The sequence below is a fragment of the Phaenicophaeus curvirostris genome, chromosome 1 (assembly GCF_032191515.1).
Source record: "Phaenicophaeus curvirostris isolate KB17595 chromosome 1, BPBGC_Pcur_1.0, whole genome shotgun sequence".
Lineage (NCBI taxonomy): Eukaryota > Metazoa > Chordata > Aves > Cuculiformes > Cuculidae > Phaenicophaeus > Phaenicophaeus curvirostris.
The window spans coordinates 66152985-66179958 of record NC_091392.1 but is presented as its reverse complement, the minus strand read 5'-3'; the positions used below and the strand labels follow the sequence as shown (position 1 = coordinate 66179958).

General features: G+C 39.5%; 1 protein-coding gene across 23 annotated transcripts in view; it reads right to left on the bottom strand.

Moving 5' to 3' along the window:
• Window positions 1–26974, bottom strand: part of CACNA1C (calcium voltage-gated channel subunit alpha1 C) — a 480521-nt gene that overhangs the window by 413381 nt on the left and 40166 nt on the right. The window contains exon 1 of one of the 23 annotated variants that reach the window (XM_069861353.1): window positions 22165–22581. The exons of the other annotated variants lie outside the window; for them this stretch is intronic. Within the exon in view, the coding sequence (XP_069717454.1) occupies window positions 22165–22213 (49 nt within the window). The 5' untranslated portion in view covers window positions 22214–22581. Of the gene's footprint in view, window positions 1–22164; window positions 22582–26974 lie in introns of those variants that run through there. 23 annotated transcript variants of the gene reach the window in all.

The window sequence follows — 26974 nt, the reverse complement described above, 5'->3', positions numbered from 1 at the left end:
AAGATTTGAATTCAAAATTAATTTCATGAATTGGAGAAAACGTCTTAAAAACAGAATGGAGTTCAGCAGGGACAAATGCGAAGTATTTAAGCAAAATTAATCATCTGCCCAAATTATTTTCAGAAAAGCCTTGGGGGTTACATTTAATCCCCAAAAGAACAGGAACTGATATTGTCATACTGTCTTCTTCTCACAGAATGTAATCATTGCAAGGTAGAATATAAACAAGAATAAAATCTATCCAACACTACAAGCAATACTTCAGTTCAGCACTGGCAGGGCTGCAGCCGAAATACAGCAGGAAGTCTATGTTCCACTCTTCAGGAAAGACGCGGCTCAGTTCAGGCTGCCCAGAAGAGAACAAGGACACTAACCAAAGGCCCAGAAAACATGAGTTATGAGGCAAACTGATAGAACCGGGAATTCCAGAACATGGCCTGCTGCTCCTGAGTATGCAAGGGGAGGAGGGTATGACAGTCTTCAAGTGTATATATACACGTCTTCATGTTTATACACACACAAATATTATATAAATGCTTTAATATGTATTTATAGATATATATGTGTGTGCATATTATTTCAAAGAACAGAAAGGGAATATCTGTCAGCATACTCATAGCAAATGAGCAGGATCAATGGCTTTTCCTAAGGTATATCCTGAATTTTTCTTACTGGAAAACACTTTCTAATCATGGTGACGATGAAGCACACCTATCGATTTCCTGGATCAGTAGCAATACCTCCCACACTCTAGGTCTTTTAGACATTCATTTCTCCAGAATCACATGCATGAGGCAAAATCTATAGAGAGAAGCAGTTTATTTTGTTAGTCTAAAGTACATTTGACCTGAAGGAAGGCCTTTGCACAGAAAGCTTATTTATTTCTTCCACCAGTTAGTCTATCAAAAGAGACTCATCTGAGTAAACCCCGCTTCACTCCAACCTGTAGATCATCACAGCTACATCAGCACATTGTAAGACTTCAATATGCACGTTCATCACTGCGTGAGGGAAGAAAGCGATAGCCCTCAGTCTGATTAACCTGGAATTGTTTCCTTCATTTCAAAATGTCACTCAGCAATCACATTTTTCTAAAAGCCTTACAGTATCTCAGGGCAATAACAATTAGCCATACGCAAAGTTTAAATTCTCGACATGAAATAAGCCCACGTATTTGTATTAAAAATACCAACTTTTCTGGAAATCTGGAAATTCTGGATATTCCTGGATATTTCCTGTAGCAAATGCAGGGCTGCACACACATAAAACTCCCTTTTTTAAAAAGCATCATTCGGATATTTTTCCTTATTTGCCTTTAAAAAAAAGAAAAATTGACAATACATTCATTCTGACAGGTGAAGGGACACTAGTTTTATTCCAAAAAGATTTTTCTGGAAATAATTTGTATGTAGAGATAGGAGTTATAAAGAACGTTGGATTGCAACATGAACTATGGCTTTATCTATAATAAAATTTATAATATACACATATACTCTTAAACATCATGTCAGATTCAAATTCAGTGCGTAGTTCCTAGCCCAGATAAGAAAGTTAAAGAATTTTTCCTGTAAATTGTTTTGGAGCTTCAGAACACACACATAAAAGATACATGGTTTAAGACAGTTCATTTGCCATAGTTGAGACTAAACATTTTTTAAAATCTAAACAAAAATCTTATTCAAGAACCGTGCTTCATTTGCTACTAGATTTTTGGTTTCTTTTATCTCCCCTCTCCAAACAGAAGGTTTTTTTGCTACAAGCCATTAATATAAGAAGATGCAATGAGCTATTAGCAATGTGAAAAAAACAAGTACATTTCATAAAAGAGAGCAACTGCACAAGCTCCTCTCACTTCAACTATTAAATGCCTCCAAGTTAAATATTTATGATTGAAAATTAACTATGGTCACTACATAGTAAGTTATCATAAAGTTGTCAACACTATTTATGATTTGAACTTTCTGAGAAAGAGATGAACTTTTATTCTATGTTGCTAGAACATCCAGTGCAACAGATTGCTGGCTTGTGAAATGAGGCACAAGAATACAAGCAATAATAACTCTCTGTCAACACTGGGATAAATCATAGGACAACTCTGCCCTCAAAATCACCACATACATGTTTCTCTTCATGCAAAAATGCCTTGTTTCAGAGTGTGTTGGAATCCCCATCTTTCCTCTATATGCACTAACTTAAACATGCATATAATCTAGGCACTGAGATACAAATTTCTAACATTTCTCTTACTTTCTGTTTGAAAATGCTACATTTTTAAAGGAACAAAATTCAGGTGTTTAGGGTGGAATGTTTTTTGGGGGGAGGGGTGGATTGCATTGGATCACTTTTTAATAAAATACAACGCTGTACTTATAGAAAAAGCAAATTATTTTCTTATTGGGTTTTTTACAGCTTGGTCTACAATAACAGAAGTGTTAGAATCCCCCTTCTTTCTCCTTCTAATTAGCAGGTGATAACAAGTTATCATGTAAGATTTTATCACTCAAGCATTCCTTCTTCTCTAGTTTTTATCTTTCCATTCTGGAACAAAACAAAGTAAAACAACAGTTTGTTCTGCCTCCTTTTCCAAAGACATCTTGTCAAATCTTTCTCAGAAGAATCTTGAAAGCCACGAATCCTCAGTCACAGAAGTCCATCTAGCTCCTGATTTTCTCTTCTATAACCACCTACTCAAGACAACTACAGTGGCAGGTAAGGTCTCTTTTTACAGTGGAGAAAGGGCGGGGGGAAAGCATGGAGCCTACTAAAATGTTAAGCCCTAAGGTAAGCGTCTATATAATATTAAAGTTTGATAACTGATGTAGATATCAAGAGAGCCAGAGAAGTCTATAATAATACAGTTCAGCTGGACTACAAATTCTATTAGGAGAAAAATTTATTAGGCTGGAAAGGGTGGGGGGTGGGAAAAGGTCAATTTCCTTTGAAGCACCTGCATTTTCTTGTGGCTTTCAAGCTATAAGAAAACACAAAACCCCCACAAAGAATCCTTTTTGGTTTCTTGAGGCATGTTTCTGGTGGTACCTACATTAAAGGTCTCAGCAATCAAGCCAGGGAACGTTTTCCTTCAAACACAGCTCACTGAAACATTCATGAAACTCAAAAATAGCAACAAAGAACTAGTGACATAAAGATCCTTTTAACTAATAACAGTATTTGTATTCATCTCAGATAAGCCTGAGAGAACCCAATTAGCCATGTATTTGAAGGAATGGCTAGCAAGAGCTTTTACGTAAAACTGTAGTTCTGCTGTGATAATTCAATCTCCCACTGAACACAAAGCTCAAAGGCATTTCTAACACCAAATGGCATATAAATTAAAAAGAAATGTTCCTCACTTGAGGCAGTTATAGAGGCACATCTCATGATATAGTGCATTAATGCATCTAAAACGAAAGTATTTTAGGGTAGCCATTAGTACAGAAACTTTGCAGTAACATGCATACACATCATGGTGAGTTTCTTGGAAGAACATCATGCTTCTTGGACAAATTCCAGGCACAGATCCTCAAACAGAGGCACTAAGAAAGAACTTTCTTGCTTGAAGGTATATTTTTGCACCATTCACCTAAACTAATGTTACTGTCATTAAAGATACAGGAATCAATCACATCTTTGGTGAAATTTCTTTGCCTTCAGTAAAATTCCTCTGGAGATTAACTGTAACTCAGTAGATTGGATTCTTCTGACAAACTTGTCAACTTAACTGCTCATCATTTTCTTGTTGGTGAATGATTACTCTTCACTTACTGACTAATCTAAATATAACTTCTTTACAGAAATGAACCTCTCAGAGGTTTAAAATAACCTTTGTTTTATTAGATGGTCTCCAGATTCTTTGTCTGAGAATGCAGAGTGAGATAGAAATCAATAAACAAACCTGTTATTGTGATTTGCCACATCCCACCTAAACCATTTAAATAAAAGAGGTCTTGTCCAAGCCCCTTCTGTAGTAAGCACAGAGGACTGTTTCCTCCGTTCTTAAGACTGATGTCTGAAATACAAGTTAAATCAGCTGCTGGAAGTGCCAATCTCTCTTCAGATTGTACAGAAGTAATCTAAAACATAAGTTTAATTGTACATCAAATTTAAGTGGATTAAATTAAATGAAATTACTCCCTCTTATCTGTGGATATTACATGCATACACGTATGTGTGCACAAGGTACAGAGCAACTCTGTAGCTGCTTTTGGCTCAAAACATGTGTCAAAATGTGGAAAATATGTACAAATGTATGATATCTAAATAATTCAAAGCCTGCAATTTCAATGATTCTTCATCCTAGAGAAACCAATCACAATACTTCCACAACTCATAGTATTCTCAGTCCAGAAATAGCAGTCTGTTCCCAGTTACATCAGGTAGATGATGACTAAAGAGCACAAAGAGTTCTCTATCTAGGTTTGTATCGGAGTTACAGACAATATGAATTTCAAGACAGACACACACACCAACCAAAAATACAAAACAAAAAAAAAAACCTTTAGCATCCAGATCTAAATGTAGATCAGCCCTGACAAAAAATAAACAATACAAATTCTTACAGGCTGAATTTTTTGCTTCCTCTTGCTGCTTATGGAGTCAGTTTTCAGCTGCACAATTCCAGACAGCAAGCAAAGTTTGTTAGAAAGGGCTTTGCAAATGAATAGAAGGAGAGTGTATATCTAAACTCCCTATAGCTGTAAGTATTCCCTGCCAGCTCTCCCTCCCAGTGGTGATACTCATATTAGAAAGCCATTAATCCACATTATCATACAATAGGTTAGGTTAAAAGCGATCTCTGAAAGCCATCTTGTCCACACCCCTCCTCCTTTTTTGCCCTCTCATTTACATGGTTAAATTTCATCAACTCCTTTGGCTACCCAGCAGCAAACTTTGCACGCTACTACTGTCTCTTAGTCTGTGCATAGGGTTGCAAGGACTGTGCACAGCAGGCATCCAAATCAAAGGTTCTCTCAGTTATTGGGCATACAACTTAAAAGAATAGTACATACCTAATTTTAAGAAGTACCTACTACATTACACTTCGTGAAAACCAGACACCTGTAAATTATATTGTTAGCACCCACGCAAAACCAAAGTTACCCAAAACCTAACTGTTGCTTATCAGAAAGGCAAAACTTAGAATTTATTTTAAACTGCATTTACCTAATTTTAGATTATGCATGCAATATCCTAATAAATTAAAGATGCACTCCCTTCTTGAAATGCAGGCAGTTTCAAAGGAAAAGTTATTAAAAGATGTTTCAAGTGTCAAAACTGACTTTGATTTCAGCTATTAATCTTAGTGTTCTAAAAAACCACATTTTTCTATTTTTAAAATGCGTTGCATTTTTTTCTTCCCCTAATGGTTGGTGAAAGACAAACAAAACAACAGAAAAAAAGCAACCAAAGAGGAAAGTTTTGAAACAGACCACACAAAATTCTACTAAATCCTACGAATTAAGCAGGTGAAAATAGATAAGTTTGGGAGTTCTCCAAATTTTAGTCATCTAATTAATGTTATATCTTAATAATTTTAGGGGGAAAATGTATTCAAACAGGAGGGGTCTTTGTAGCTTGGCACCTTTGATGTCAGGCAAAATATGGCAAAATTTTAACTGAGGAAAGAAAAATTATGCTGCCTCAGTCCCATCCTTCTATTTCCTTTCATCCACAGAATCTAAACAGTATGCTCCACGTGAAATGTGTTCTGCAAAGGAAGAAAAAGGAAGCCCTCGTGAACCTCTATTAAAAGCAAACCCACAGAAAGTTACTAACCACATGAATATAAACCATGCTACGCAACAAAGAAAAACAGTGTCTTGTTTCAATTTCAGGATGATATTAAAAGGCAATTTGAAAAAAGAAAGGGGGGGGGACATACTTATACTCAAACTAGATGTTTGTGACCTACAGGCATTGTAGCATTAACATATTCAGAGTCATATTTTTATAGTCATTTTGCATAGATGAATTTTACTGAGTTGTTTGGTAAATAAAGTAGTATGTTCTATCTCTCACATGCAGGTATCCCCTTGGAGGATGTTCTAAGTCTGAACACTAAGCATACGTAATATCCAGATGCAAACCCAAGCACTCTTGACTTGCCCTGCTAGTTAAGAGCTTTTCCAAACTAAATATGGCACTAAATCTGCAACTATAGCAAAAAGAGAAAAAAATAAATAACAAAAGGTGGGAAAAATTATCAAGAGCCAATATTTGCAAGCACCTGTATGAGAAAAACCAGCATCTGGCTTACATTTTATGTAGAACACTGTAATACATAACCTTGAAATAGTTCTTATGTCTCTAGCTGCCTATACAAACATTGTTAACCAGCTTCTCTGTGACCTGTTCTGCAGAAGAGGCAAACAGATCTTTGAGACAGACTTTACAGATTCTTTCTAAAAATAAAAAAAAAATCCTGCTTATACAAAAGCAGATTCATTGATCATTGGTCCAAGTCCATCATTCCTGATAGTTTTCAGATAACATCTAAGCAGTGAAACTGAGGCTTTTGTGTTCCTTTCTTGGGATGTTCTGCACCCCATAGCATCAACAGCACAAAAGAGGAAAGAAATTTCCCACAAACCATTTCCCTTGACAGTATCTGAACACTGGTCAAGAGAGTCTACAATTCTACTGCTCATTAGGAGGAAAAAAAAGATAAAACCAAACCCAAAATACAATAACCCCAAACATGCAGCTTATTTACAAGGAGTAAGTATCTCTACCTCTGTAGTTTGCCATCGGTATTGTGCCCTCACTGTTTGGAAGTAGAGCATGAGTGCAAGTTAACTCCTCTTTCACGACTGAGCTGCTTTGTCCTAACAAATGTTCAGAGTGAACAAACACACAGACAACATGGACCTCCAAGAGTTTCAACTGGCAGGTTGACCCCAAAAAGCCCAGGTAACTTGGCTGTACCATATCTTGATCAGTGTTCCATTACTATGGAACATAACATTGCAGACCCCAGTTCTAGAATCCACACCTCAAAAAGAATAATAAAATAGTTTAAAGAACTGAGAAAAAGAGGTAGAAGAACATGTATAGTGGGATAAAATCTTACAAAGGAGAGACTAAAGACATCCAAATCATTTAGTTGTATATAACAGACAGCTGAAAAAAAATTTATCAGAATTTATGAGCATGAGCATGGGAAAGATTTTTGACATCGCATGGGCCTTTCAACTAACTGGAAAAACTCTTATGAGATTAGATACTTGGTAGCTGTACCTAAGGATACTCAGATGTCTAATAAGGTGTACATTGCTGACAACAAGCAGACCTAACTAGTATAAAACTTTACTGTGAAATGTCAGAGGTCACTTCCACTTTGCCTCTCAGATCAGGCCTGGATACTTTCCTAATGTTCCCATTGCTGCTCAAACAGAAGGATTCAGGAGCTGCTGGGTGAGACTCTTCATCTTGGAAGATGTCCTTAAAAATCTTTTATCCACAGACAGCCCAAGGACAGTAGGAAACACAAAGCTGTTATGATGATAATTAAAATACATCAATAGGAAATTTCTCTGTAAAATGGTATCTTTTTCAACGTCTTGAGGCCTATAGTGGGATAAATGCAACATTTTCACACAATAACTGGGGATCGCCATTGTTGTCCTTATTTCAAGTTATTTGCAGCACAATGGCTTAATCAGAAAAGTAGTGTTACAAAAAGAGTTATGTTATTTTAAGTAAATTACTCCCACTTAAATCTATACATTTCCTGAAACATCCTCTTGTCTCAAGCTTTGAGTCATCATTACCAGGCACAGGCAGCAAAAGAGCATTCAAAATCAAATGGTGAAATGATGACAGAAAACATCATAGACAACCCTCTGTGAAATTATAGAAAATTTCCCATAGAGGCGTAGCATATGTCTATCATTTCTATAGAAAGTTTAAAGTGGAAGCTGCTGATAGGAAAAACTACACTTTTTAAATTGTTCTTATTTATTGAAAACTGCCCTTACTTCCCATTTTCAAAATTCAATTTTCAAATTTGAATTCACAAAGTTAAATTATTTTATAAGCACTTCACAAGAAGGAGCTTATTCCAAGAAGGGTAAATATTGTTTGAACTGGTCTACCCCATTGCAGTTGACTTTCTGTAAGCAGCATTTCCTGTCGATGCTCTTCAGGAAGGTCTAATAGTTATAGTGTACTGCAGCAGCTTCAATTTCTTCCAAGGCACAGCAGGTGTTTGGTCACTATATCGCTTATGCAAAGGGCGGCATGACAGAATCAAGGCTATAAATTCTGGGAAAAGAGATAATAGCATGATACATAAAGCCTTCATATCCCTGCTTGTGGCAGTGAGAGGAAGACATTTCAAAAAGATACATATTCTTTGGGATAGCATACCATTAGGAAGATATAAAGAAAATGCGAGCATCGCCCTTCATTTACGGTGATAAAAACCTGCCATGCCCTGCCAAGATGGGTTAAACCTTTCTCCTGATGTTGCCAGTATGAAATACCTTTCTATTACTCCTCTGGCTGCATCCTGGAGGGACAAAGGTTCTCCTTCTTATTGAAACTGCAGACCCAGAACAGTTTGCCTGGTACTTTAAGCTCTAGCAGGCAGAAGCTTGTTTGCCAGCATGCCCCAAGTTGGATAAAGTTGCCAAGTTAATAAGACCCAAATTAATTTTGCGTCTCAGTTTATCTTCTCTTCGGGGCCCTGTTACTGTGTGAGTTTGCAATGATTAAAAAATGGCGCTTTCCAAATTAGGCATGCTGTATTTGTTCACCCGAAAGCATAAAACACACAAACCAAAGAGTTACTGAGGAAAACTCTGCATACATTGCTATTACCTAACCATTAATCTTTCCTTGTAAATTTTGTACATTCCAGCCAGCCTGGCTAACCACAACCACTAGCTAGAAGAAGCAGATTGAACTGATTACAGCAGATTTTCTCTGATGCTGTGTCTTCTGACACGCTTACCATCCCTCACTGACACTGCTTGGAAAGCCCTGTCTCCTTCATGAAGCTACCTAGTTTGCATTCACGATATTCTCCATTCCTAAACATAATCTTGGGAAAAATGGACTGTTCCCACCCCAGATGGAGAGTGGAATATTCCTCAGAAAGCAGCTTCCCTGACTTTCCAAAACGGACTTTTTGCTGAGGTATTGTTTTTCTTATCTTGCTTTTCTTTGACAATTTCTTTTATTTAATGGCACGCAGCCGGGCAGGAAGTTTACATTTAATCTATTTGCATTTACATAGGTCACCTGAAAGACAGGTGACTTACTAAAGCATATAACTCTGTTCTTCACACTGTGTTGTTGACAGCCAAATTAGAAAACAACACATATGTAGAAGATGGAATTTATTTCAGTAGTGCTAGCAATCTAAAATTTGGCATTTAGTCTAACTTAGTCATCAAAGTTTTATCTATATAGTCAATACTCAGTTAAGTACCTCAAAAAAAGTAGTCTACTCCACCTGTTTTAGATATCTGTGATGTTTTGTGACCATGGCTGCCTTCCTCTCCACTGACTACACATGAACTCTTGATAATTAGCTCCAACTACACAATTCAAACACCTACAGTGAGGTAAAAGAAATCTATGCCAAATAATTAGTTTTGCTATAGGAAGAACGACAGTCTGAAAAGATAGACTATTTCCTCTCTTATTTCATACTACGCTATTTCTTTCTGAATCTTTCTTAACACAGCTAGATCCTTCCGATCACAGTCACTTATTCATTCTAGTCCACTAAGCAAATTATGCTTTTGCCTATACATATACAGAACTGTGTAGGCAACAGTCCAACTGCAGATATCTCTGAGACATTCTAATGGTTCCAGGGCATAGATCATTTTTTCCCAGCTATTTGAAAACAAAATAAAAACGCCCCATGATGCACACACTGCAAAGATGGCAGATAAAAATCAGAAATGCCTGTATATCTAAATTGCTATTCAAGCCCTGATGGTGCTTACTGATAAGTATGTTTAGAGATGGGAGGAAGAGAGAGGCACAATTCCTCTTACCCATTAGCAGCAAGCACACCGTGTGCACATCACTTCCTACCACATGCAATCCCCAGAGAGAGAGCAGACAGCAGTCCCCTTTCCTATCAGATTTGCATTTGATCAGGTTAACATCTACATTCAGGAGAAGCACACTTTGTACAGCTTGCATCCAAGAGTGAAATCCCACATACCCTGATGATAGACTAACTGGTTCAAGACCTCTGTACTGACTCTTGTGGATCTCTGACTAAACCCGCTTGATCATTTGTTTCCAGTTGCCTAAGATATTAATCTCCTTCCACGACAATGACATTTCCTAACCGTAAAACTGCTGATCACCAGGGAAAGGTTATAAGTACAAAGAAGAAAATCCTCTTTACTTATTAATATACAGCACTCACTTGCTAAAGTTAAGACTACTCAGAATATTTGGTATTAGGGCTGCAGGCAGATTACTCAATCCTGGGCTGAGTAACTGAACACAGCTGGAAAATCCATGGAAAATTACCAGCTATGACATGAGAAATTACCAGACATGACAGAGTGAGAAGCTGACAAGAGTTACAGGTAGCGTTGTGAGGAATGGTCTGATTTCACACGTGTTTAAGAGGTAGTTGAGTCAGAGAACATGCTTAGTAGAAGGGAAGTATTGGAGTCGTGTTGCTAACAGCACCCAGGTAACAGTGTCAGTAATGCCAAGTAAGGCTAGGACTACCAAGTACCGGTATCAAAACCACTAAATTGGGGTATGGGTGTTGAAAAGCTGGGGCCAGTGGGGAAAAAAGCAAGCAGGTGTGAATTGTTTATTCTGGAGAAGACTAGACAGAGAAGGGAAGCACAAAGGCAAGGGAAAGGAGAGTCAGCAGAACTGCAAAGGTGTATTGCAAATCATGCGATAACCTTTGTCACAGCGTTGCCCATTGGGAGCCCTGCTCTTGATCATCACAGCTGGACCAGTACAACAAACCAACCTGCTATTCTGACCACACCACAAGATTCACACCTGCTTGTGCAGTCAGGACATCCAAGGCGGGGCTTGGTCTCCCTGGCTTACACCCAGACAGATTTATCAACCATCCCACTTTTGCCATGTCGGTGTCTTTTACAGGCTTGATGACATCGGTAACTATGCACTATTTTGTAACACTCATGTTATTAAAAGTAAATGCCATATTAATTCCTTTTCCTGCACCTTCCAGAGTAATATCTTCACATAAGCACACACTCACAACATAGTTATTGGAGAAAAAGAAAACTAATTTTCCAAGTCTATTGACCTGGCATGTTGGGAAGAGCAATAGAGCGTTTAACAGTGGGAGATGATCATACTACAGAGATCATGACCACGTAAATACGTGGGAACATAGCTAGATAACTTCACAGAAAACATTTCTTTCCCTACCTTTCAAGAGGAAATAAATACAGCCTTTTCAGAGGTATGAATGTCTTCCTGGAAGTCTATATCTTAACACAGAAATAAATTCAAATATACTCTGATCCTCTAAATGTCTCCACTCTAGTCTTTGCATTAATCTCCCCAATAGCACCTCACAATCCATCAAATCTCTCTGTTTGGTGTTTTGTAGCTGCAGAATCAGGTTTAGATACTTTCTGTTGCTGTTATTAAAACAACTAGCTACATGAACTAGAGTTTTAAATTCTAAGATGACAAATGGGGCTTTCCATCTTCTACAGTAATTCTATCTTTAAATAGTATTTTAAAGTATCATTTCAACACTGACATAGGGAGACAAGTAATAAAATTCATCAATATATTAAGCCATCTGGATGAGCTTACATGACATTCCTTTTGAAGCATCAAAACACCACTTATATATGCTATAAGAAAAAATTTCCTGCCCTCTGATATCTGTAGAATAGACTCCAAATAGGGTTTCCCCATCCATACTTCTCATAAATAATGTATTCTCTGGCCCTACAGCATGGATGCCAACAACCTGAGCAACATTCAGTCAAACCCAGCTCTGTATTCTATGCACCAATGTTCTCCATGAGAAACATCCTTAAAGCACAACAGACACAATGTCAAAAAAGCATACCCCCAAATAAAAGTAAAAAAGTTGTTCTGGTGAAGTAAGAGCAAACTCAAGGCAAAGCAAGATAACAGAAAAGTTCTCAACAACAATGCCAAGCACTAGAAAAACAGACAGAAAACTGCTGACCCATATGTACCACAGAATTCAAACCAGATCTTACTTCAATATAAGCTTTGTGTTAAGAGAGCAGGATGTGTGTTCTAGTCAAGTACATATCTATTGACAGAAATACTCTAAATTGTGTAACTCACTGTGCAAATTAAAAGCACTTAAGAACATGTCTAAGCATAATGTTTCATAGGAAGTAACAGCAGTTGCATGATCAGCAGTAAAATTTTTTGCAATGTTTTGCTGAATTATTTGTATTTAAAGATGTGATCCATTTTAAAGCACTTCAAATTTCAACCATGTGCTAATATACTGTGGAGATTATGGCAAGCATCTGCAGAGCTCCATGCTCAAATTTTCTGAAGCTTGATATCTGACGTTTTAAATTTTATTTTAAAATACTTGAGTATTTTTTTTTAGGAGCTGCCAGCAGCAAATACCTCTAGTTATTTTTTGACTGACTTCCTGGCATGCATAACAGCTTTTATCACTGGATGTGAATTAGGACACAAGATTTCATCTCTTATGATCTTTCTTGACACCCTTTGCCTTGAAGCAGATAAAAGTCTTCAAGCCAAGTTCATCTTAATCTTTCCCTCTCTGCTTTTATTTCCAACTTCTGCTATAATGTCTAAACTGACAAGAGATACTCTTCACTCTAGTTACCGCTGTGCTACTTCATTTGCTTTCAAATCCAAAGTTTAATTTTAACTATAACTCTTTAGGTCACAATATAACATCATAAAAAAAACAAGAATTAAGCTTGAACACAGTCACTCGTGAACTTACCAAGAATTTGTGTTTCCCCTACTTCTGATTTAAGCAATAAACTCTATTACCTTTAATAAATAACAACCAACTCTCTGAAAAGAAAACTACAGAGAAATGTTTTTTCAGAGCTCAGCAGAGAGTGTACTGTTCTGTACAGGACTACCACCATCCCAAACACCTGCTAACATACATTCCACACTCGCAGAATTTGTTCATTTGAGTCAAAGCCAGTGAGAATCGGACAGACATTAGAGTTATATCACTAAAGTCATTCACTGATTTAAGAATTGAACTTTGATACTATCTGCACCAAATCTAATGAATGTCTGCAAAGCTCAAGTTTTTCACTTAAAATTTTCATTCAGGGGAAAGTGATGTAAAAATTTCATATAAAAATTTCATGTAATCTACACCTAGCAGTTGCTCCTGAATACAGTCTTGCAAAAGTTCCATTCCAACCACAATTAAGCCTGATCACTTTCCATTTTCACTCTATAAATGCATTGTACTTCTCTCTAAAGCCATATATTATAATTTAAATTAAGCCTGAAAACTCTCTGTGCATCTATACAATTTACAAATCAGCAATAAAACGCAATTTAGGAATCATATGGGAATTTCTGCACACAGGTGAAGCTTTCCTGTCTACACAGAAGTCTGTTTAAAGGTCGAGAATGTAATGAGTACTATAGATTTCCTCTGTTTTCTTAGTGGCACTTGGGCTTATCTGACTTAATTTGATAACTTTGCTTTCAATGTTAAATTCATCACGAGGAAATCAGACCTCTTGATACTTAACTAAATCTGAATTTCTAATATTTACATATAGGGTCTACATGGAAAACAGTCTTTTGGCAGCTTTATGAAAGCTACAAGACAGAAAACACTGCAAAGTTTGGCACTGCATACCAGTCTTAACTTTTGGCTTCCTGATATTTGACAATCTGTATCAGACTTAAACAAAAATTTCAAGATAAATACACTACGCAAAGTATTTAAGTGCAATAATTCATTTTTCCACTATCTTCAACAAACACCAATTTTAATTCCTGAATTCACCTGGATTCTATGGCAGCATTTCAGTATCTAAAAAGCATGAACTCTGCTACTAAGAGCTATATCATACACATTTCAATTTCAGAGTTATTATTTTTGTCAATAACGCATGAAGCAGAATACAGCTGGTACCTAGCAGAGTTGGACTGACTTGAAAACAAAGAGATACAGGTACTCTTTTTATATGTTTAAAAGATTATTTCATCTGACAAAAAAATGCTAGAAGAACATCTGAAGTATCAAAAATGCATATGAAACTTCAAAAACTGAGGAATTTCAAGAAGTCTGACATCTAGCCTGCCACAGTGAAGAATAGAAGTCTTTTCTTCTCCTTTGGAATTAAGAATCTGAAATCTGATCAGGAACATGAATTCATTCCTACAATGCCTTTAGGAAGAAATGTTGAGTTAATTACTCAATTAGAGCATATTTACTTTGTAATTGTAATGTCATGTTCAGTCAAATTTAATTGTTTTTTCCAAAATACCCAAAGGCAACCATCCACATCCCAGGCTGGAAACCTGAAAAACTTGAGATAAATAACAATGCCATTTAGAGAAGCATATTTTAAACATATGATAAAGCATCCTTTAAGTTTAGATTGATTTCAGACAACTTTCCCCTTAAAACAATTAACTCTTAAGATTTATATACAAGATGCAAAGAGAGTTCCCATGGGATTAGCCAGATTTTTGGTCTCATTTCTGGGTCTGGTTTGAAAATTATTAAATCTCCAGGCACCCTTAAGAATTACTTTATTTAAATCCTCTGCCTTTTATCAAAGAAGCAAATTTTCCCTTCCTCTTATCTGTGCTAAGCTTTTTAGTGGTCAGATCAGGTGGCTGACGAATCTTGTAGACTTCCTTTATTTCCCTACAGATGCTAAGTTAAATAACCTTTCCCACCACCATAGATAAGGCTTTAACTGGTACTCCAACAACTCCTCCTAGATGTTCAAGGAGATTCAACTTGCTGGTCTTTTTCATGGATTCTGTATGTTTTGCCTGCTGAGACAACCACTGAGACTTAGAGTTTAATATCTGAGACTAAAAAAAACAAATACACACACAGGAAAAAAAAGGAAAATTGCAGAAACTCACTACAATACATAATCTTAGCATTCCTGTATACATCCCATAGAACATCCACTAATAATGATATCAATTTTCTTTAGTCAGTAGGGAGAAAAGAATCTAAATCAAAGTTAAGACCCCAAACTTGTTTGGACTCAAGCCCTGTAGTCATCACTTCCATGATGATTTCATGTGTGGGTATGTTTATACCGACAGTAAGTGGTCAGATTTACCTAAATGTTTATATATTACAGCAGGATTCATCTATTGGCCTGATATGTTAACATGTATCAGAACATTAATGCAAACCACTCATAAATTTCTACCACCTCATCATTATATGTGCCTCTCTGTCTCTAGCCACAATTCTGCATGAAAGCTATTTAGCACAGTGCAGGAATACAACCCACTTAAAAACCCAGTGTGTCTATCAGAGCAATTGAGACTCTCAGGGTTGCCTCACTTCACCTATAAACTATGATAAAATTTCCTAAAATCCAAGCAAACTATTCTGAAACTGGTATAATACATCAAGGCAAAGGTCCCTCAAATTCTCCATCTCAAAGTTTCAACAATGGTCACTATGTCCAATTAAGCATGGAAACACGGTTGCAGTTTAACTATTGGCTGACATATGTAAACTAGCTCTCCATCTTAAAATATACAGATTAAAAGATACAGAGTAGATACCAGAAAAATGTGTTGAGTTTGTTTGAGGTTAGTTAAATACTGCAATAGGCTGCCCAGTGAGTTTGTGGAAGTTCATGTCTCTGCACTGAGAGGCATTCAAGGTTTGACTGGACTTGGCCCTGAGCAACTTCCTCTAATTAGACCTGTTTTGAGCAGGGTGCTGAACTACCTGGCCTCTGCATGTTCCTTCCATCTTACATTATGATTTTACTTAATCCCCATTCCTTAGAAATGCATTTATTTGCAGTGAAATGCATATCAGTAGGAGCAGTGTCTCACAGCACTATCCCTTCTAAGAAAGATGCCCGAGAAGGTGACATACAGAGCAGTCCAGCTTCAAAGACATTATTAGTGGGTGGTTCCCCTCAATCCAAGCTTCTCTTGAGATGAACTGGGCTAATAATCTCTCAGTTCTAGGTCATAATAATTCACCTTGACATCTGGACAACTGCCAGTATGACAAAATAAAGACAAAATGTGATTCCATCACGTCTTCTGTCATGACACTTATATAAAGATATTTATATCAATCTTTTCTCCTTTTTCTTCCCCTCATCACCCCATGAACTATCATATTCAACAATCCAATCCATACAAGCCACTAATGTTATATTTAGGTTTCAGGGAGAAATTCAGCAAGGCCTTTTGTTCTAGAGATCTCTATATAAAATACAGAGATACCTGTGACTCTTAGATATGAAAGAGAGCTACCTTGAAACTCTCTCAAGTTCTTAATAAAGTTTATATCACCCTAATCATTATGTCCCATCCATAGAAACTGACAAAACTATCTCAAGGGCTCTTTCAGATGAAGATTTTATACACTATGGACTACACCCTGACTTATTGCACGACAGCCTTGCAATAATAGCAGGTGCCCTTGTGATCATATGACATCATCACTGTATTTCAGAGCTCCCAGAAGGACCACTCTGCCACCTACAATTACACCTGCTCTCTGGCAGAAGTACTATAAGCCCAATACTGTGCTCTCTGCACAGAAGACTGGTTGTGACTTCCTTGCCCATAAGAAAAAAGGGGAAGGATGAGGACAAAATTCCTCAAGTAGCTTTTACTCCAGCAAAGGAAAAAGTAGCTAAAAATGGTCAATATTCATGTATTTTTTAAGTTTCCGTTGGTAAAACTACAAGAAAAAAACCCATAACAATTTTATGGTAGATAATAAACTATGTCAAAAGGAAAAACAGTCTGTAGTAACCAAAGTCTGAATGCTTAACATTGTCATCTTTTCATAAAATTAATGAAGCTGAAACCCAGTAATAAAGATTTTAATTAATATACTTTGTCTTAAATTCATCTCCCCCCCACTACCTCAATAAATGTGTGTTTCAGACAAATGATAGACTCAAAAAAAATATATTGGGTTTGTCTGCAGTCTTAGGAAAAAAAGACAGGCTATGAAACCATTTAATAACATTATGTTTTCTAAAGCATATATCTGCCATTGGTAAAAGCTTTCTTCACTGTTGATCTGATTTGTTGTTTTCAATAATTTAGGAGAGACTTTTACTGCACATAGCCACATCTGTTATGTTGGTTGGTAGACAATAAATTTAGAGAACACATTTGCCTCGAAGAGGACTTGTGTTTGCTGTTCCCAAAGTTCAGTGAGGCTGTTCCTTGAATACATTCCCAGAAAGGGTTAAACAAGACAGTTCCCAACAAGTCAAATGGCCACAATGACAATTTGCACGTGCGCACACACACATGCAAAAAGTAAACTTAAGAGTGATTGCCATTCAGATTAATCCTATTTTAAGCATAGATGTAAACCCATTTTACACAAAATGTAAAGAAATTAAGCCTAAGCATATATGGCAATACTGTCATTATAGGACATGTTCTCTATAAACTAAAGTGCTTTGAGGAAATGAAACAAAGAGGACAAATAATTCAAAGTAAATATCTCAGTAGGATAAATTGATTCCATGTGGCAAGGGTGTGTCACATCTCCTGCCGTGAATTACACATATGTAAGCCCCAAAATTTGTTTGACTGCAGAGCAAAGATGCAACTGATAGTGGGTTTATAAAGGTGTCTTTACTGCAGAAAGCATACCAGCCAAGTCTTCACAAGTGTTTGTGACAGCAGAAACTCACAAACTTCAGTCAGTGGGAACTCTGATGATGTCCTAACCCAAACCGGTCTCTATCACTGAAGATCATTTCAAAGAAAAACTTTCAGAAATATATACTTTAAATCCCATGCCTTTAGCAAGATACTTAAATACTCCTTTTAAGGATAGGAAATGGTTGAAAGCACTTAAATACTTTTCTGAAGATTCTACTGGCAATTTTCACAAGAAAATGCTGCTCACTGTATTATGCAGATTGCTTCAGTACTGTTATTAAACATTAAATATTTTTACATTACACTGCTATTTCATATTATATTGAATTAAATGCTTAAGATTTACGGAATGTTCCCAAGAACTCTGAGGTAGAAGATCACCCTTTATAATCACAAGCATTTATTGTTAAATCAATGGGGGCTGGAATTCTAGCGCTGCATTTTAAAATGATAATTCAGACATTTTCCCCATAAATCCTGAAGAGAAACTGTTTCAAACCACTTAGCCCTACTCCCCACGACCCGTAACTAAGGCCTATTCAGACAAACATTTACAGTAAATCGAGAGCACAAAAACAAATACTTAAAATGAAGATTCAGTTTGATAATCTGATCTCTTTGTGACCATGGAAAGAGCACAATTCCTCCAACACGTAAAAGCATTGCCCCCAAAAATTACAGGAAATAAAACTGCCACTCTGAAAATAGAGCAGAAAATTAAAGCAAATACCCGATAAATTCTAGTCCATATCTCCAATGGTTTTGTCTGGTAGCACAGCATGAGACAGATTTCAGCCCTTCAGCTGAAATCAGCTGTGAAGTGTACAAAGTCATCTCTGAATTTATATCTGCAAAGTTAAGGGGAATACTTGTGGGTTTGACCCTCACTTCAGGTCAGAAAAATGCATTAGGGACTATGCTTGTGACTTGGGCCTCTCACTATCAATAGGCATCCGAGAAATAAAAGGAATACTAATTAGTTCTTAATTTAACACATACAAAAGATACAAGGACTATGAAAAAAAAGCCTCTTACAAGAAAAGACTTCAAGAACAGAATATGTGCGGGTTAGGAAAGGAGGTTGCAAGAAGACCTAATTATGGTTGACAAATACCTGAGGGGGTTCTTTTTTACAAGCAGCAGGTAGAAATCTGTTCAAAATGTGCAATAAGGACAAAGCCCAAAGGCATTATCTGAAATTGAAGGAAGGGTAGTTCAGACGCAGTATCAGAAATGGCTTTTCACTCCGAGGATCATTACTGCATGGAATAAATGACCTCCCAGGGGCTCTTCAATCCTGATGGGTTTTATTCCGGGATAGATACAGATCTATCAGCGCCACATCTGGCCTTTCCACCCGAGAAAGAGGGGATGGATGAAGCAGACCCCTCCAGAGAACTCCGCAGCCCTGTAGTGCCACCTCCTGGGAGAGGCAGCACCCGGGACCCCCACCCACCCTCCTCCCTCTGCCCCCTCCACCGCCTCACCGAGTCCTTGCAACTGGAAAACACAGAAAAACTGCTTCCTTTATTTCATTTCCTGGGTGGTCACCGAATAACACCAGAATCACAAGCAGTGAAATTTAACTAGAAGGTTAAAACATGCCTGAGATTCAAACTTGCAACACTGGAGGCCAGGTTGACTCATCCCTGTCCCTCCCTCGAGAGGACTCTAAGATGTGGCTTTGCAAACTGATTTTCCGTTTTATATTATGAGAGCAAGTTTTCAAAGTATTATGAGGGAACGCATTAAAGATGCCCATCTAGGATTCCACCCGGTCCCATATGTGCATTAAATGTGATGTAGTTAGTTTAGAAAGCTTTTTCTTGTGCTCATCGGGTGCATTTTTTAAATTTTCTGGATAAACACATGCTTTATGGTAATAATGAATAATTAATTGTTATGAAACTACATTCCATTGTGTAGCAAAAAAATAAACATTGAAAAGTGTCTCAGCATCAACAAATAATACTGTCAGCTCCCCCTTCTTTGTGCAATAGGAGTCTGCAATGAAAACACACTAGACTTATGTTTTAACATCCCCCAAAAAATGAGGAAATTCTTACTGTAGGATGAAAGATTTTCAGCCTACAAAGTCACATTCAAAAGCATAAAATGAGTGTATTACAAACCTACCCAAATTAGCAGTTAAGAAGTCAACAAAGCACTTTCAGATATAATTCCTCTTCCCCACAGTCCTCGCAATCTGACTAATGACTTCTAGCACGCTTTATTTATTTATTTTAAATAAGCCCCTATTACACCAGCTCCCCTGCTGCCCAGGCTCCCGAGCACAAGGCTGTTCAGGTGGGCTGATAACGCACAGACGTGTGCAGAAAGCAGCTGCTAGCAGAGGCCTAGCCATGTCACTCACATTTCAAGAACAGATACAAAAATCGGTCTTGTGTGGGTATTCCCTGGCATATTCACCTCACCGCTAAGAACTGAGAAGGACGTAAGACTAAGGACTTCTACAAAATAATCTTCCCTCGTATGAGCAAGAAGCAGACCAGGATCACAGATCCAGCTTTGCTTTCCACTCTTTTTTTTTTTTTAAATCTCCACCTTGCAACTGGCTCTCTGTGGTTGCTTTAATTACTCCATTCTGCACTGTGATTGGTTTACTCCCATCTCCTTGCCACCAGGTTTTCTTGACTACTGATCAATGTAACCTTTCAGGTGCTGTTTGCACAAAATAAAAATAGATTGTAAATAAATGACAACCCAAGCACTACCAGGGAACACAACTTTCTTCCACCTGGCTGATTTCCTGTTTGCTTTAGAAGTTGCTCTTTCACCTGGGAGTAATGACAATCCGCATCAAGAGACAGATGCAAAACTGTTCCTCCAATTATATAATCACTGCAGCTGATAAGGGGGGAGTTGGATTTAGGTTGCCATAGCGTTGGCATATTGCTATGGAGGCTGAGCTCTTCGTCCACTTTATCAGCTGTGGTTCAGGAGGAGCAGCCCAATCACGTCTGCTGGATGCATGTGCTGCGGGCTCGCTCCCACATGGAAGGAGCTCTCTGGATCAGGGGCTGCTTCCTTTCCCCACCCACCTCATTTTGATAGAGTGGCTGGGGGGGGGGGTCTTGGGATTATATTTCCTCTTTAATCTGGATTTAATTGGATGGGGGGGTGGGGTTATTTCTGAAACCCACTGCCCCTCCACGATTAAGGGCTGTCATGGTGCTAACGCACCTCTCCAGCTGCACCCTCTGGCTTGGCCCTGCGAGGGGCTGGGGGGGCTTTGCCAAGCCACCCTCTCCAGGCACCCCTGGACCAAATGTTTCATCACAGCGGGCAGGGACACGTTGGCTGGCAAGCAGGCTGGCTCCGGAGGGCGAGGCTGCCCTTGCAAGGGGGATGCTCGGGGCGAGGGAGGGATGCTGGGGGGAGAAATTGGGCATGGCTGGGGAGGGGGCTGTGCTGGGAAGAGAGAAACAGTCCAGTAGCTCCCTCCTGTCTCGCAGAGGGAAGGAAATGGCTCTGTCTGCTCTGCAACACCGACGTGTGTGTGTGTGTGTGTGCAGCGAGGGCTGGTGGGGAAGGGGAGGGAAGGGAGAGGAGGGGGTGACAACATGCAGGTACCAGGATAAAAATAACTTCAGGAACGGCAGTTCAGGGCTGGGCGGGGGGATGAGGGGGGGAAGACTTCTGGAGTTTGGACAAACAAAGTTTTACTACGGGGAATAGCTCGGGGACGTTTGCCAACGCCGAGGAGCAGCAGCACGGGTTGGTATCCATGATGCGGGCGATCCTAGGAGAAGCTCGGCGAGAAATCACTGCCCCACGTAAAACCCAACTTTGATATTAACGCAGGCTCTCTCCGGCGCCCCTGGTTCTCTCAGTAGGTGCGTGTGGATGCGTGTAAATAGATAATTCCCCCTTTCCCTCCCCTCCCCTTTCGGATGAGAGATCAAACAGCGTAAAAGAGAAGAGAAGGACTCCTCTCCCGGTGCCTTGGGGAGCCAGATGGGCGTTCGGAGGACCGGGACGGCATTAATTGGGCAAGACCCTGTAATCCCGGCCTCGGGGAGGGGGGTTAACCTGGCTCTGACGCGGAGCCCCTTCGCCTCTCCCCCCCCTCTCCGCTTCGGGGGGCGACTTCGGGCAACTTTCCTCTGCCCGGAGGGGGGGGTCCCTACCAAGTGCCCTTTCCCCGAGGGGCTGCGGGGGTCTCCCGGCTGAGGGAGCCGTGTGCTCCGCATGGAAAGCCCTGCCAAAGGCTGCCTGTGCTCCCCTCCCCGAACCGAGGGAGCGGGGACAAAGGCGAGGGGAGGGAAGGGCTGGTACACCCTCGGAGGTAGATCTCAGGCTTACCTTGATGGTTTTCTTCTGGAATGTACATCCTCTTGTTTTCATTGACCATTTAAAAAATGAGTCCAGGTTAATCCCTTCCGAAAATCGGCTCGGTAAAATTCAAAGAAGAACGGAGCTGCAGTATCTCCCCTTTTATTATTACCTGATTCCCATTATTGCATCAAACACCAAAAACTGATCCTTTCCACTACTGCCTCCTTTAGTGAAATTGCAATGCATCCTCAGTACATCCGGGCCCCTTCCAAGAATTTAGCACAGCACCTCTGGCTGTTAAACCATAAAAAAGAACAGGAAGGGGGGAAACGAGAGAGAGGGGGAAGGATTTAAAAAAAAAAAAAAAATGGAAAAAGCAAAAGCATCCAGGACAAACCTCGGAGGGTTAAATGTCTCTTTAAAATCCACCGACTACAAGAGTAAGAAAAGGAGGAAGGCAAAAAAAAGATAATAATAATAATAAGAGAGAGAGATGTTCAAACGCTGCTGCTCCTCCTCTTCAAAGCCATTCTGAGCGCGTTGTGCTGGCAGGGAGCTGTTTCTGCAGAGGAAGAGAGCGGAGTCCCAGCCCCTTACTCCCTCCCCTCCCCGCCGACAGACAGACACCCTGAACGCTTCCAGATGTTCCAGCTGCGGCGGCTGCACGCAGCCCCCCCCCCCCCCCTCCTTCTCTCTCCCTCTCCCCTCCCTGCGCACGGCGTCGGGAGCCGATCTGAAAGTTTAACGCGGCTGCCTTCGCCTCGGCTGCGCCGGTCGGAGCCGGGATACAGACATGACGTCAAGGAGGCGAGGCGGCTGCCCTCGGGGAGCGCGGGGGACCGGCCCGGGGAGCGCTCGCCGGGGTCGCGCTGCCGGCGGGGACGCGGCGGCGGTGGCTCCGTCGCGGGGCGGGCGGCAGGCGGGGGACGAGCGGCACCGGGGCCAGGGGAAGGCACAGCTGCTCCGGCAGATTAACCGAGCGAGGATTTGCGAAAGCCTGTCACTTGGCCCTCTGTAATTGAAGCCTCCGTGGAGAGCGAGGATGACTCCCCTAAAACGAGATGCGAACCGAGCGCGGCGCGTGTTGAGTGTACGTGGACTCTCTGAGCTGCCATGTTAAACAAGGGATGCAGAGTTCAGAAACCCCCCTCAGGAGCTGCCGCAGAAATTGCCACAACCTGAGAAACGAAGCCTCTCTGGCTTCCACAGAGGTGAATATCCAGAATATCACGTCCGGAATATCACATCCAGAATATCACGCCCCGCGTGCAAACCTGGGGCTGTAAATTCTTGTGATAGCGGAGCATCCATTTATCAACACGTGCACGCAATACTATGTGGAACTTACAACCCAGTGCTTCTCTCTTTTCAATTAGCTTTCCATTTCAACTAGGGGGAAAAAAAAAGAGCATTTTAAAGTTGGAAAAGCATCTGTAAAGGAATTACTGTCAAATGAACTTAGTGCCTTCCCTACAAATGGATTGCGGTGGCACGTATCAAATATCTCTCTTTCTGAGGCTTTCCCAACAGCGCTTTAAATTAGCTGGCTTTAAGATGGAGCTCAAAATATAATAGAAAACACCACCACCTAACAGGCTTAGGCTAAGAAACAAGAAAACAACGTATCCACGCGGAACTACAAGAGAAACTGGAACAGATGTAACGCACTTACCAAAAACTGGGTGCAGCCAAAGGACTTGTCCTAAAATAAAGGTCGTTTTGGTTTCTAATAACCACTGATCATCATAAGTTGTGCATTAGATGCTATTCAAAGGGTAATTCACCAACAACATATTGTCATTGTCAGCATGTAGAGACGCAGCTTCATTTCTGACTCAGGAGGAAGAGTTCTTGGGAGCAATTAAAATACTCTGTCCTCTATTGCCTAGTTTTTCTCTAATAATGTCACATGCACCTACCCTGTTTAACTTAGGAGATCAAGCAAGATCACAGCTAGAGGTGGAATGGCAATTAATTAACTTTCATTTTCAAATTGAGTTGCCTTTTTCTTAAAGAAAAAATGTCCTCCCTTCATCATTATAAGAAGGAATGAACAGCAAATCCTTCACTGCCTACATCTGTTGTGTAAATACACATTTTATTTTTCTCCTTGTGACCACAAATCCTTGCCATTTTGGATTGTGCTAACTCCATTTTTTCAAGCCATGAGTCAACCAAGAGTTGCATGATTCACCCTTGCATGGACATAATCCCTGGGGAAGTAATTAAGTGGATGCTGATCACTCTTGCACAGAAATCAAACACCAGTGGGACACCCTTAAATATTTCTTTTGCCCTTCTTGGGTCACATTTGCAGCTAGCTGAGGATTTCTTTACAGCATTAGTTAAACAGTTAACATCCACATAGCCTTGCTTTATGCCAGCTCACATACATATGCAACCACATACACAAGCTATCCCTGCCGTCTCCAGATTTTTTTCTCTGTTCTTTATCCCTCCCTCTCTGCCGAGCTCCCACAGTAGGACTCAAGTTGGGCCGATTACCAAAAATCAAATACCAAAGAAAAATAGAACAAGAAAAAAGAATATTAGTTGGCATTGATTTCTTCAGCATAAATAAAATTCTACTATAACTTGTCATTTCCTTACTCAGCAATTCTGATGCAAATACTTTTCTGTACAGAGAAGTGGAAAGGACCTGATTGTACAATTAAGATGGAAAGATGCTGCTAATGAAGGAGAATCAAGTGACATAAGAGTGAACATCACACTTTCCCCTAAAGTACTTGTTCAGACAAAGTATACTAAGACATAGTTCATGGAAAAAGGTTTGGTAAAGAGGCGGCATTTGAAGTAGAAGTGCTTGTAAGATATTTTTTCTTAATAAAGCAACTATTGAAACTCATGTTTAATAATAATTCTCACAGGAAAGAACCCAAGGCATTACACTCCACAGAAACCAGGAAAATTCAATTGGCCTAAAATGTGTCTCTTTCCATTCTTCACACTTTCCACTTTTCACAGGAGTTACACACGAAGGATTTCCTTTTGGGGGGGTTGCCAGAGCAGCAGTTTGGAGACTTCAGGGAGGACACAGCCCTTCCCTGCACAGCCTCTGAATCCTGACCTCTGGTCAGGTATGTTCTAGGCCAGGACTCTAAAGGCAAAGCATGCAGGCTGAGAGAATAGGAAGTTTTCCTATTATTTTTGAATGCTCTGAGAAGCTTTAAAGCCTTCTGAAGGGGGAGCATACTTGGCTTTCTTCAGAGTTAAATCTCCCCACAGGCAGCCCAAAGACGAGTATGCAAGCGAGAGAAAGATCTTAAAAGATTTATGAAAGAATTGTTCTTTCAACAGGATAACAATTAGAAAGTTCTTAGTCCCTGCCTGATACGGCAGCCAGCAGGTTTGGAGGTAAGGTGGACGGCCCAATGGGTATCTCACACCAGACCAAACCTGTGCTTGTAGACTTCTTCCACACACATGCTTACAGATTAGACAAATAATCCAATGTATATTCAGCGTTAGGCCAGATCTAAAGTGGAGATACTAATTTTCTACCCCACAGGAATGCTAGGAGGAAAAATATTGTTCTGCAATTGCTCTGAGAACAATAGTCATGAGGGCCATGTAAAGCCGTGGGACAGAGATTTCTGAGAAACAGCTATTTACAGCTACAAAGTGTCAAAGATGATTTGTAGGGTGCATAATGTGAACATGCAACATTGCAGTCCGTTCTACATGTCAGGATTTTTTTTTTTTGTTCTGTGTCCTACATAGTACTACTTCCCTCTCTTACCCTGCCATATATAGGGTACACTGGGAACAACAGCTTCTTCAAAATCCAGTGTTGGAACCCATATGCATTTTTAGAATAGAAATAACCCAAACAGGTTGCACAGGAGAATGTCTCCTTGATTCAAAAAGAAGAGTTACTGTCATCCTGTATTTGCAGATGGACCTGGAAAGCAATCGGATGAAAACAGACAAGAGCATAAAATAACTGTGTTGGACTATTTATGTAACTTACAAAATTATCTGAAAGGCTCTTTTAAGCAGTCTCAGTGCTTTTAAAATTATCTAGAGTTTTCATTGGGCCTACTGCATAACTAATCTAGCTATCTAATTGCAGTAGATTATGTTCACACTACTTTGGCACTAATGCATTTTACTATAAAATAAGAAATTATTCAAAAGTGGAAAAGAAATTTATTTATCCCCAGAAATATTATTAGGATTCACAGCACAAACGTGATTCTTTCCAGGGCCAGCTCAGAGAAACAGTGCCAGAGGTCTTTATTACTTTTCTGAGAGACATTTTTTTTCCCCACAGATTTAAGGTTTTGCACCTCCAACAGCAGAGAAGGCTTCCCATAAGAACCAGCACTTTCTTGCACTGAAAACTATGGGGTTTTTTCCCACTGGTTTAAATAAATGGGATCTAAAACCAGCATAATCTTTGCATGTGGACTTTGACCTTCCTTTCCTCAAAGCCTAACCTGTCAACAATTCTGGTTTCTGCCTAGTATCTACTTCCTTCAGAGCATTCAAACCTAAAGCTAAAGCCCAATCAGCCCTGCATACATTAAAAGAATCATTTTGTATGAATAACATCATAATGTTAACAACTTCTGCCATTGCTGACAGTAACACTGTATAGTAGAAACATTGGGCAGTCGATGGTGTTGGATGATTACACTGCATTTTCTTTAAATCAAATATTGATGTTAGCAATTTTTTTTTCCTATTTGAGGACTGCTCTGTTTAGAATTGTTCTTAAAGTTATGTTTGGTTCTTCTAACTACATATGAAGTAAAAATGTGTGCATCGTCCTCTCCATTTGAACTCCCTAGTTATTACTGAAAAAAAAAAAACC